Source organism: Pistacia vera, unplaced genomic scaffold (assembly GCF_008641045.1).
Source record: "Pistacia vera cultivar Batoury unplaced genomic scaffold, PisVer_v2 Contig56, whole genome shotgun sequence".
Taxonomy (NCBI): Eukaryota; Viridiplantae; Streptophyta; class Magnoliopsida; order Sapindales; family Anacardiaceae; genus Pistacia; species Pistacia vera.
Window position 1 is genome coordinate 1 of NW_022196401.1, and position 13,628 is coordinate 13,628.

At 38.3% G+C, this 13,628-nt stretch overlaps 1 protein-coding gene across 1 annotated transcript; it reads right to left on the bottom strand.

The window, feature by feature from the left end:
• Window positions 1-449: 449 nt before the first annotated feature.
• Window positions 450-1,780, bottom strand: LOC116108246 (ethylene-responsive transcription factor 4-like). The gene has a single exon (XM_031394506.1). The coding sequence runs from the start codon at window positions 1,689-1,691 to the stop codon at window positions 999-1,001; it is 693 nt and encodes a 230-aa protein (XP_031250366.1). The 5' UTR covers window positions 1,692-1,780; the 3' UTR covers window positions 450-998.
• Window positions 1,781-13,628: the final 11,848 nt, after the last annotated feature.

Genomic DNA, 13,628 nt, shown 5'->3' on the forward strand with positions numbered 1-13,628 from the left:
AACTTATGCATAAAGCAAGAATCAAAAGGTAAGGTCGGCGGTCGGCCAACACTCTTTTTGGTACCAGATATACTATGGTTCTATATATAATTATAATAATATCTGGTGGTTGTAGATTTGATTAACTCCAATTAATAGACATTTCTCCTAATTAATGCTTAGCTTAAAGATGATACAAATTTTGTCAACAGTCCTTTAAATTAACATTTCCACTGTTACCAATTCTAAGACCAACCGATATAAAGCCAACATTTAATGAAGCAACCCCCAAAACGTCCGAACACTGTTCTATAATGAAAACAAAATTAGAAAACTTAATGGTAAATTGATTTATTCATCGAATTCAAAACACACCTATAAAGTAGGTGGCAGGGCATGCCCTATTAGATTTCTTGTAAATGAAATGATGCTCTTGCAAAATCCAACGTACAAAATTAAACAAAAACAAAAACCAATCTACATGCTGTGACACGTGTCCACTTTTTACTGAACATAAATAGAATAATACTACACCCACGTGGCAGCAAGTATGATTATTTGAAAAAATTCACATTCAAAAGTATCCGTACTGACACATATCGCACAACTACCGCACGGCCGGAATATCTATTTCCAATATTCCGGCGAAACACCATCGTTTAGCCATAAATAAATAATACAGGAATATATATGTGTTAATTTAATTCATTTGATTTTTCTTTTCTTTTCTTTAAAAAAAGAACCGAGTACAGAGTAACTAGTTACCAACAACAGTGAAGAGACTCGATGGCTTCTCTGTTGCAAAAAAGGTGGAGATCAGCTACGTATTCACATCCGTGATCAAAATCACAACAGATCACCTGAAAAGCTGACCGTCATTTTTTTTTTTTTTTTCTAGCCTACTTTTCTTTTTTCTTCAAACGGGAAATAAAAAATAAAGTTTCCATGAAAAAATGAACATAAAAGAAATTGTTTTTATGATCTCCGATAAACACGCCATTATCTGGGGAAAAAAAAAGTCAGGCGATTTCTTCTGGAGGAAAATTAAGATCGAAACCGAGAATTCTCCTTGGCTTAACATCGTGATGGTTTAAATCAACGATGGATGATGAATCAGAGTCACTTTGGACACTTCCGTTCCCCGCCGCGGCAGCATGGAAACCATAATTCTGATGATGATCGAATCTGAGCCGCTGATACTGCTGATTCTTCATAGCAGCAATAGCATCAAAATAGAACACCTGATTCGCAGGACCGAAAACACCAGCCACGGGCTGAAACGGAAATCTAACGGCGGCGTTAAATCCACCACTACCACCACCCCTTCCACCACCGATATTTAGATCCAAAGGCGAAGAATCAACCATCAGAGCCGGCTCCCGGCTCGATGACTCCACTGTACTACTCTGACTCGGACTCTGATTATTACAAATTTTCTTTGTTACATTCTCACAAGGCAAGGGAAAGTTAGTTTTAGCTTTAGCGCCGCGGAATTCTCGGGCGGCGGCATCGTAAGCTCGGGCAGCTTCTTCCGCGGTGTCAAAAGTACCAAGCCAAACACGGCTCTTCTTGCCGGGATCTCTAATCTCGGCGGCGTATCGGCCCCAGGGCCTCTTTCTCACTCCCCTAAAATGCACCTCTTTAACGTTCCCGCTGTTATTGTTGGTTCCGTAAGGTTTACCGTTAACCGCCGTCTTATCTCTGGGCGCCATTTCGTTAAATGTTTCTCAGGTTAGTATAAGTGTTTTGGTTTCTGTGTTGAGAGAGAAGTAACAAGGTGGGGACGCATGGGAGAGAGGAGGAGGTGAGGTTGGTTATATAGAGAAAGGAGGAGAGAGAATAAAAGGGTGGGGCACAGTCAACGAGGGATTTGACTGTGGGCGGCTGATAAGAGAGAGAGAAAGAGTGTGTGTGGTGGGGTATTATCGTCATGTTGGTTTCCGAATTACGTGGCATGTGGGTTGTCGAGCAAGCAGAAAACCAGATATACTGTATATCAATCAATTCAATTATCTAACGGCTGTAAAACGCAGATTTGATTTCCCACTTCCCACTTCCCTTCCAGCGCGCGTTCATTTACGCAATTAGTTAATATTTTTAATTAATGATTTAAAATTATTAAAAAAAAAAAAAAAAAAAGGGTGCGTGGGTTTGGAGAGAAAGTGGTGGAAAATTAGGCGGTTTGAAAAGTTGTCGGCATAGTCTGCTATCTCGCCGCGTGACTTGGATTAGTTGGTTAGATATTTGGATTTGAGGAGAGAGGAGGCTGCTTGTTGTTTTGCCTTTCTTTCTCTTTCATCTTTTTTCAGGCTTTTATTAAGCCCATGCCTTTATCCCTTTGAACCGCTCGCTTGGACCAACAGGTGTTGCTCATTTACCGATCACAAGGTGCCCCATTTTCATTTGTTCCTTACGCGTGTTCAAGGCAAAAGCGTAGAAAAACCTTCTACTATCCACATGAGTAGTTTCTGACGCCAGTATCAATCTCACCCGACAACTCTTACTTCCACTCCTACCTATATTCCTTGACTTACACGCGCCGCAAATTTACTCTATCCTATTTTTTCGTTAAATGTTCTGATTAATTATTTTAAAACACGAATTTCAAACAAATAAATGATAATTAAAGTAATTACCTATTTTATTTTATACGTTTCGATGATTTCCGTTTTTCATGTTTAAGACAAAATGAGAATGTTGATAATAACTATGACAAGATAATCCTTACTTAGTGGGAAAGCCCTGTGTTAATTGACTGTAAAAGTCCAGCCGTAAAGGCAAGTATTATTATACATTCAGGTGCCCCATTTTCAATCTTCGATTTCGTAGACGGAGTCAGCAGAATTAGTATTAAGTATATATAATTGTTTGGTGGGTGTTGAGAAGATAAGATACAGAGAATCATTCCATAATGGCAATATCTTATCGACATGTATAGAGATACAGAATCCCACAAATAATAAAGAAAAAGCATTGTTGTGTTTCCTAGAACAACCACCGTAGATTTGGCTGCTGCACAGTACAGTGTCCATATCATAACATCTCTCCAGCTTTCACTTTGCAATATATAAATAAATCATTCAGAATATTTTGGCTGCCAGAGGGAAGGTGGGTGGTCCTGGTCCACCACCGCATGTACTTAAGGCTGTGTGCATGAAGGAAGCTACGTGGCAAATAACCAACGGAAATATCGTATATCAGAATATTCTCATGAAACAAAATTATATAAATTAGCTTTCTCTTCGCAACATGAAACACGTTGACCAACAGGTGTCCCCAACTGGTGGCTGTACCTTTTTTTTTTTTTTTAATTTAAGTTTGAAAAATCTTTGATGAATCAGCATGGTGTAGCCACCATTGCAGCAGCTTGTTCGGCAATTTCATGTGCCTTTCATTGTCGTTTACATTATTATTTTTCAATGGGGTGGCACTGGCACAACACTACCAGAATTTTCAGGACCAGGAGTGTGAATGGGGGGTACATGATCAAACTCATCATCCTCCCGCTCTCGCACCGTCCAGGAGTCAATGGGTGAAGATGCTTGATTTTCTTCTGGGAATTAATTTGGCGTGTTGACTATCAATTGAGTCAGACTGTTAAAAGTTGTTTGAACTTCATGTTGACATTCCTTGGTGACAAAGTAAATATATGTATATGCAAACATTCAAACCCTAGACTTGTTCAATCTTTTACTTATGTTGATCATGTATGTTAAACTTGAATGTTTAGGGCATTTTCATGTGGGAAAATAATAGTATAAAGAAATTCTTAAGATATTTAGAGGCTAATTTCTTGTGTTCATATTGAGTTTTCACATGATAACTCATTACAGTACATTGAAAGGATTAGACTCTACGCAAGCTTTTGACTTTGCTCATTCGTTTGGCATATGTTTGGGCAAGAGTAGGGCCGTTTTCCTTGCACCTTCTTGTCACAAATGGTTTTACTGGTTCTACGTTGCATATAAAATCTATATGTAGCTCCATTCTTTCTTCGTATCAATTTTGAAAATTTGAAATGACTGTTTCTTTTAGCTTATATGATATTATATTTTATTTGATCGCTGGGTAGGTCTAATTTTTAGTGAGATCGCCTCCACTTTAGTCGCAAAATTCCAATATAGACTGAGCTGGACTTTCATTTGAATGAATTCATTTGAAAACATTATTGAATTAAAGTATTATATAAGCTTTACTTTTGCACTGTACTACTGATCATGAGCCTTATAATACACGTAAACTATATATAGATATAGAACATCCAGAAAGTTGGCGAGATTATATTTGATACAAACACCTAACCCAAAAAAAAAAAAAAAAAAAAGTAAAAATTATCAACTTAATTCACTGAACCTAGCCGCTCATCATCAACACTGTGTATGAGATTGATATCATAAAATCTAACTTGCCTACCACAGAATTAAGAACCGGCTTAAGCTTCAAACAAGAACTTGTCCAAGTCCAACTGATGTTTGTTCAATCAGTTTGGCTTCTAGTGTGTTGAAACTTGATTAGCCACAGTGACCTTGGCTCTTTCGTGGAAGCTACAATGGGAAATTGGCTGAAGTTGAAAAACGTTGGCTTGTTAGGTATGATTTCCTTTGAAAACAATAAGCTTTTGACTGTTTCTACAATCTTCAATTCTATACTACTTGTTGAGGCTTAAACATAAACTACGTTAGATTATTTAGAAATTAGAAGCCTTGACCCAACATAGAGTAAACGTTGGTTTTAAATCTTTTCAATACAGCTGACTTTCGTTGCAGGCACCTTAAATGCCGTCCTCAAACCCTTAAAACAAATTTATTTTTAATTTAACTTTTAGATAAGGTAATCAAAGTCCACTCTGAAATATCTAATCATCTGGACTCTGGCCGATTCTCTGCTAATAACTAAATTATTGTCTTCTCAATCCAACTCCTAGGGTTAAATCTTCCATCATTATGATATTACCGTTTAATTGGTCCAAAGGACATCACCATCAAAGGTTCTGTTAAATTACTAGTAGGGAAAAGAGAAGCGTTGATAACAATAATTCCCCCGAGGTATCATTAAGTAACGATATTTCCTTGTACTTAGAGAAATAACAGAAATCCCCCTATTGTTAATCTATTGGTATTAAAATAAAATGTATAGTGATAATTAAGTAAAGAGTAAATGACATATTCCCACCCGAGATTTAGTAAAATCCCAAGTTGATACTCTTAGTTGCATTTATTTTAGATTCTTACCCTTAAACTAACACCGTTAGTGACTGTTGGAGGTGGTCAAAAACAGTGAGTGAGGTTGGCAAGTGAAGCTATGGATTTTGTAGAGGAGATTGTGGGGAGTCCAACGGTGGTCTCATAAGTGATTTTGAACTTCGAAATCGGCCGAAAAAAGCTAAAAGCCGTCGGCATGGATGTTGCTAAAGTGAGCTATTTTTTGCTAACATGAGCTAGTCTTCTGCCAAAGAAAGCGCTGGCACACTTTAGTGTGTTAACGTGAGTTGCACTACAATGAAAAGTTGGGAATCTATTAAAATAAAGGAAGCAACTTTACTTTAAGGGTGATAATCTTGAATAAATGCAACCAACAATATCAATTTGGGATTTTGCTAAACCTCGGGTGGGAATATGTTGTTTGCTCTTAAGTAAATACTGATTAAGCCATCACATTATAAATTCCAACGATACATTAAGGGTGCGTTTGGTTCCAGGAATGTTGTATTACCGGGAATGTTATATTAATGGAAAGAAAGATTACCTTGAAGATTACTGGGAATGTTTAGGGAAATGTGTTTGGTTGGTTGGAATAAATTAGTGAGTATGTTATATTAATATGTTCGGTTGGAAGGAATATATTGGTGGGTATCTTATTTAAATTACTGAATTATCCTCTAATCAAATATTATTATTTAGATTATTAATATAACCCCCCTACATTTAAAAACTTAGCAAAAACAATTCCATAATAAAAGTTTGAAAAATCAACAATGTACCCCCACTAATTCAGCCACTGCCGGTCGCAAGCAACTGGTAACCTAATGGCGCACGAAAAGCCGAAAATGACATTCATGTGCCGATATAGCCATTTCCAGCCAGAGATCTGACCGAAAATGGCCAGATCATGACATATCTAGTTGAAAAACATCCAGATCTAATTTGGTTGTTTTTGGCCAGATCGATGGCCATTAAGGCCACGTCTGTGGCCATTGATGGCCAGATCGACAGATTTGGCTGGAAACGACCATATCTATCATAATCTGGTCATTTTCAACCAGATCTCTAGCTAGAAATGGCCATATCGACGCACGGAGGCCATTTTCAGCCTTATGTGTGTTGTTCTAGTAGCGGCGACGGCTAGCCGTCGATGGTTGGCAGCAACAGGTGGTTGGGGGTGGTGGCTTGGGTGGGCTGCAATTTGTTTTAAATTCTAAGGTAATTTTGTTCAAAAAGTTAATTAATTGGGGTAAAATTGTAAAAGCTAGATTCATGTAAATTGATTTTAAAATAAGGGCCTTATTGTCTAAAATTTTTATTAATAAGGGATAAAATTGTATCAAAAATAAGAATAGAGGTTATCAAGTTACCTCCAATATTACCAACAGTAACTATTATTAGTATTGGAAGATTACCAAAATCTTATATTACTTGTAGCGGTGAGCGGTTTCGGGTACCTTGCAATTTTTGGGGGAATTGGAACCTCACAGTGCAAGTTACTAGAAAAAGGAACCGAAACCGAACTTGTCGGTTCTGGTTCTTAAATTCAAGGAAACGGAACCTGAAATGCAAGTTTTGATTCCTTACCCGGGTACCCTATAAAAAATAATTACTCCCTATTAGTTTAAAAAATGACAAAAATACCTTAAAAGTTTACAAATACACCCCTAACAAATTAAGAAAACTTGCATTTAGTAGTTTTCAACTTTTGATTACTCATTCATTTGTGTCTAATGTGATCATAAATATTATACTAAATTTCTAATCATTTAATTAAGTGTTGTACTAATGTTTATAACGTAATGTTATAATTAATTAAGTAATCATATTATAAATTTATAATGTAATGTTATAATTAATTAAATTTCTAATAATTTAATTAAGTATTGTACTAATGTTTATAACGTAATGTTATAATTAATTAAGTAATCATATTATAAATTTATAATGTAATGTTATAATTAATTAAATTTCTAATAATTTAATTAAGTAATGTACTATTGTAGTAAATTCCTAATGTTTATAATGTAATGTTATAAATTTATAATTAATTAAGTAATCATTTAACTGTGTAATTTTATAATTAATTAAGTGATCATACTATAATGTAATGTTATGATTAATTATGTAATCATCTAACTATAATGTAATGTTATAATTAATTAAATTTCTAATAATTTAATTAAGTAATGTACTAATGTAGTAAATTACTAATGTTTATAATGTAATGTTACAAATTTATAATTAATTAAGTAATCATTTAACTGTGTAATTTTATAATTAATTAAGTGATCATACTATAATGTAATGTTATGATTAATTATGTAATCATCTAACTATAATGTAATGTTATAATTAATTAAATTTCTAATAATTTAATTAAGTAATGTACTAATGTAGTAAATTACTAATGTTTATAATGTAATGTTATAAATTTATAATTAATTAAGTCATTATTTATGATTTAACTATGTAATGTTATAACTAATTAAGTGATCATACTTGTTGATGCAAAAATACATCAATTAGAGCGATCAGATCGATCTTGACGGGATCAAAACTGATGTGTGCATGATTACGGGTAACCAGAAATGCTTAAACGGAAAAATACAATAAAGTAAATGGCACAATGAGTTTTTAAAGTGGTTCAACGAGTTATACTCTTGAGTCTACGTCCACTGTTTTTGTATTTACTGTGAGAGCTTACAATAATAATCCTAAAACAATTTGCTAACCCCTTTCTCATCGTTTAAGTGGGTTTATATATAGATTTTGTACAAAAGAAAGAGCGAAAATAAAGGGATTACAATTAAGATTGAAATGCAACTATGATATTCTCGCGATTGAGCAGTGAGATTATGCCAAGATTTCTGTCGATCTGATCCCTTCTGAGATATCTGTGATTTAAAGTTATCTGTGAATTGGTTCAACAACTGTAAGGATTAGTCATGACTAGCTTGTACTAGGTCGAGCTACAACTCGACAAGCTTATGCTAGGTCGGACAATCAATTGAATCGAACAAATTCTAGATCAAGTTATAACCTTGCAATTCTCTAAGCTTGACGAAAAAATCACACACAACATTTACCCCCTAGTGTTCGGTGCTCGTTTTGAGCTTCAAAGACTATTACTCGATTTGATATCAAGCTTGGAATTCGTTGGTTGTGCGCTGAATACAGATTTAGTAGAGCTTCATGAGTTTGACTCATTTCCAATCGACCTACTCAACACTTGGCTTTTTCTTTGCTGTGATATTCTTGACAAACTCAAAATTTGAAATAAAGGGTATCTGTATAAATTCCACGCGGTCATATCACATTAAATGCAATAACCTTTGGCAGTTACTTTTCATCGCGCGTGGCCGACTATAGCTTTCCACGCGTGAAGTTGAGGCGACGTGCGACGACAGTTATGATTGTGGCAGTTTGACGGTTGATCACCTCTCGCGAATGATTGACACGTGGCCACGTCCAAGGGCCAAGATTGCTCAATGAATGGAGGGCCGAGATTCACTATAGATCGACAGCTACGATCAAACCTTGCCCTTTTGTCTCCCATGCAAACCACTATAAAAGTGGACAAACTTGTCAGAAAGTGTACATACTTTGCAAAAGTTCTCAGATTTCTTGCTTGTTTCGTCGTTGCTTCTTCATTTTCACGGTGCTTTTCCAATGAGTTCATCCAATCTTTCTACTCCGATAAGGTTTCTTTCCCTTCCTTGACTTGCTTTTATAACTTTCGCTATTGAGGGTGGCCATTGCCATGGCCACATTGAGCCTTTTAGGGCTTTGTTAGGGTTTTTGAGTGTGTTTCCAGCGGTTCTAAGTTTAAAGAGGGTTTATAGTGGTGGCTGTCGGAATCTTGGTAGGTCACTTGTGTCTGTTATTTGACGCAAGCTACCTTTGGTGCCTAAACTGAAAGCAAAGTGTGGATAGGTCGTCGAATTTTCGAGCTCTAACACATGTTTGCTTTTGTTTTAGGTATCCAGAGGCAAGCTATCGTCATGTCTTCATCAAGTAACCATACCATTGATCGCATGTTCAATTCCACATCGGGCTCAGCAGTTCTTGGGGGCGTAGTTCCCGAGGTTTCCAAGGATGTCATCACACGGAGCTCGAAACCCAATGCAGCAGGCTTTTCCGACCATGCTTCCAAGGAGCTCGCACAGTAAAAAAGATCTCTTGTCCATAGGCTGCGCAAGGAACCATAATCCTCGAATGGGGTTGAGGATTTCATTTATGCGCCTTAACTTAACTTGAGGGTTCCGGGGGGCTTCTCCCAGAAGAATCCCCCCATAGGCTGCATGGCAGTCTTTGACTCCCTTCTGAGATACGGGCTGTCCATTCCCGCCTATCATTTCATCGACAACATCTTGAGACGATTCGACATTGTCCCTCTCCAACTGTCGGGAACTTATATATTATAATCATAGGTTTGTACATAACATGCCAAATAGTCGAGTTGGGTGAGCCATCTGTAGAGGATCTCGTCCATTTGTATAAGTTAAAAAAGGGTCAAGATCAAATGTACTACATCTCTAAGGCGAGGAAAATACATTTCAATGGTTTCGTTGATGTTCCGAAGAAGGTCCCGCACTGGGATTCTCAATTTTTCTTTTATGAGGCTGAGGAAACCGGCGTTTTATCTTCGGAAGCTAGTAAGAATTTGATCCTTCATGCACAAAAAGTGTTGCCAACCTCAACCGTCGAACTAACCATATTTCTTTGCTTTGTAGTAAATGTTGAGCAAAATTTTCTTTCCGCGACGAGCTTAAAGCGGCTTTAGCGCTTCAACAATCTCTCTGACAGGGAGTGCAACGTTAACAAGATTATCTCGCTTCCTCAGTTGAGGGCGTACAATTTTTGCGCAGACAAAGCCACTTTCAACACTATTCTTGAGAAATGTAAAGTGTTTACTTGCTCGTTTCCCCTACTTTTTTTTTAGGTTGATGATTGTTTGCTTCTCCTTTCGCAAATATGTGGGCCAAGAAACCAAAAGGCTTGAAGAAGAAGACGACAACACCCAAGGCTACCATGAAACCGTTGGTTGCTCCGACAAAGAAGCAGCTTACTGATGCTGATTGGATGGTTGGGTAGGGTATTTTACGCTCGGCTCTCAAGCGCAGAGGTGGCAAGCTTGAGGAAGGCCCAAGTGCCAAGAAGCCTGCGACTACGTCCAAGGAAACCAGGGAGAAAGATGCCCTCAAGCTCTAAAAGAGGGCGTGAAGAAAACCAAGGGCGTGAAGAAAACCTTTAAGCCAACTAGAGGCTTGGGAAAGTAGAAGGCGCCTGAGCAGCATCATGGCTCAGGCAAGAAAAAGGTAGCATGAGGGCTCTGGCAAGAAGAAGTCGACCGAGTCATAAGGAGGCTCAGGAAAATAGAAGGTCGTCGAGCAGCAAAGTGGCTCGAGCAAAGAGGCTACAGGGCAAACTGGTGGCCTTAAGAAAACCGCGGCTAGACACTTGGCCAAGAAGAAGTTCGTTCTCAAGGGCAAAGTTGTCATTCCCTTGGAAAGTAAATCAAGCTGGCCTTAGCAGGAAGGGAAAATGACAGACGAGGCAGCTTGAGCTGCGCTTGACGTAATAATCGACCAACTCCTTGAGTACATCGGCGTTGGGGCCTCGACGATCAGGGATGCCATCACCCTGCGAACCTACACGGATATTAGAGATTCGTCTCCTCTATAGCTATTGTCTTGGGTATGCAGCTACGTGACAAAGGTATTAGTGGTTCTCCCTCCTTTTTTTTTTTTTTTATATATATGTTTTTCTTTATTCTTCGCTGACTTTCATTTTTTTTTTTTTAGGCTTGCGTGCTGACTAGGCTTCTCTATGACGAGTGTTACCCCACATTGATGGGCACTCATCAGGGATGGCAAGAAGCAGAAGCGATTAAGGAGGATGCCTTGGCTAGGGCCAAGGTGGCTGAGAAAGACTCGAGGCAGGTCGAGCTTGAATGACTTAAGGAAGAGATGAAGGCCTTTGGGTTCAAGGAAAGGGAGTTCCTTAACAAGATTGAGGCAAACGAGACTGCCGAGGCAAAGGTTGAAGCAAAAGCGGTCGAGGCTGAGAAGAGTTTGGCATAACAGCAAGGTGTCAACAATAAGCTGAACTTCGAGCTCACTTCGGCTTAGAAAGCTACCTTAGTTTGGGAGGTTAAGTTTAAGAAGTTTGCACTTGATCTCGCCAAAGAGGTAGAAGATCGCCAAAAGGTCGAGGCTGAGACTGAACAACTTGGGTCGAAGTTGAGGAGCTAAACTCGACCATCACAAACTGAGCTTGGAAACGTCGGTCTTCCTGGTACAGAAACTGTGGGAAACTCATCCTTCGATCGAATTTTCCTTCCTCCCGAGGGCCTATTAGAAGGAGGTCTACAGGATGAGGACTGAGGCTCAAAGGATGACCTATATTTACTTGGATGACTCTAAGCCTGATGGAGAAGGTGAAGAGGGAGAAGAAGATGTTGGTGTCAAGTAGGAGGTCGAGAATCCAACTCCTCTGGCCACTCTTCCACCCATCACTGCCAACCTTCCTCCATCTGAGATTCTGTAAGACGTCCCATCTCCTAGCCCCAAAGAGGCTGCCAAGACTCCTGCTATCAACAACCCATCTGTCCTGATTAGGGATGAACTCATTGGTCCAGTTGGCAATGATGCCCCCGCTCCTCAAATTGCTTATAGATTTTTGTTTTTTGTATCTCCTTTTTTTTTTTTAAGCTTAGTTTGTAACTAAACTTGCCTGATCAATGAAGGATATGTTTTTCATATTTCTGTCGAGCAATTTTTATTTATGCACAGTCGTCTGATCATCTTTATCGGACTTATCATAAAAAATTTGAATTTTCTTCAAGTTATGAGTAGCTCGCTTCTTGAGGAACTTTTCGAATATATGCAAGGAAATCTTATGTGACAACTTTGAATTCAAACTAATTGTCCATCTCGAGTTTTGGTCGTTGGCTTATGACCGATTTATTTTGACGTGATTTACTTAAGTTTTCCCAAGTTTAACTTCGTTAATTCAGGAAGTTTCTCCCTTAATGAGTTGAATTCTAGCGTAGCTTATAGAACTAAGCTGCCTTTTTCCAAACTCTTGACTTTGAGTTTTAGACTTGATCGTGTGAGTCGCGATTTTGAAACCATAGATGATAAATGATAAACAATATATTAATAAACAGAAAATGACTAACAAAGTAAAGTTCATGAGTAATACCTCTTTTTATTGACAAAATTTTGGTCATAAACGACCTTACAATGAATATTCGAAAAAGACAAAACACGATTGAAACCTGAGCTGATTATTGGTAATACCTTCGCAAATGTTCAACGTTCCATGCTCACAATACGGCTTCACATTGAGGTGTTTTAGGTGGAAAGTTTTTGGTGCAAGCTTTTCAGAGATTCTGAATGGACCTTCCCATTTGGGTCCAAGTGCCCCTAGATTCGGGTTTTGTGTGCCCTGGACAACCTTTCTGAGGACTAGGTTGCCCATTTCAAAATCCTTATTCTTGACTTTGGAATTGAAATATCGTCTGGCTCACTGCTGGTATAAGGAGAGCCTTAGTTGAGACTTGGCTCGATGTTCTTCGATTAGGTCTAGCCTCAAGTAGAGAAGATCTTCGTTTGTTTCTTCGTTAAAGACTTCCCTCTGGAACGAATTAATCCCCACTTCAATTGGAGCCATTGCTTCACACCCGTATGATAAAGAGAACGGGATTTCTCCTGTCGAGCTTCTAGTTGTTGTTCTATAAGACTATAAGACCTTGGGCAATTCCTCAGCCCATCTTCCCTTCAGGGTGTCAAGCTTCTTTTTAATGGTGTGCTTGATCATGTTGTTCATAGCCTCTACTTGACCGTTAGCTTGAGGCCGATAAACAACAGTGAAGCTCTTCTTGGTACCAAACCGTTCGCAGAAAGATCTGAAATCCTTATTGTTGAATTGTCTCTCATTGTCGGTTATTATTGTATGTGAAATTCCAAACCTACAAATGATGTTTTTGTACACGAAATCTTTTAGCTTGTTCGATGTGATGGCAGCCAAAGGCTCGACTTCTGCCCACTTTGTAAAGTAGTCCACTACAACCATTGCAAACTTAATACCCCATTTTCCTTAAGGCAAAGGGCCTATCAAGTCGATGCCCCAAATTACAAACGGCCGCTTGTCAAAGTAATTAACTCTTGGGGTGGAGCTCATGGAACATCTGCAAATCTCTGGCATTTGTCGCACATGCGGACATAGTATGTTGCATCATAAAAAACTGTTGGCTAGTAATAGTCCTGACGAAGCACCTTGTATGCTAGAGATCTGCCCCCTACATGGTTCCTACAGATGCCTTCGTGGATCTCTCTCAAAACATAGTCCGCGCCTTCATGGTCAACATACCGCAAGAAAGGTGAATTGTACCCACGCTTATACAGTTTGTCATTGATAAGCATGCATCAAGTTGATTTT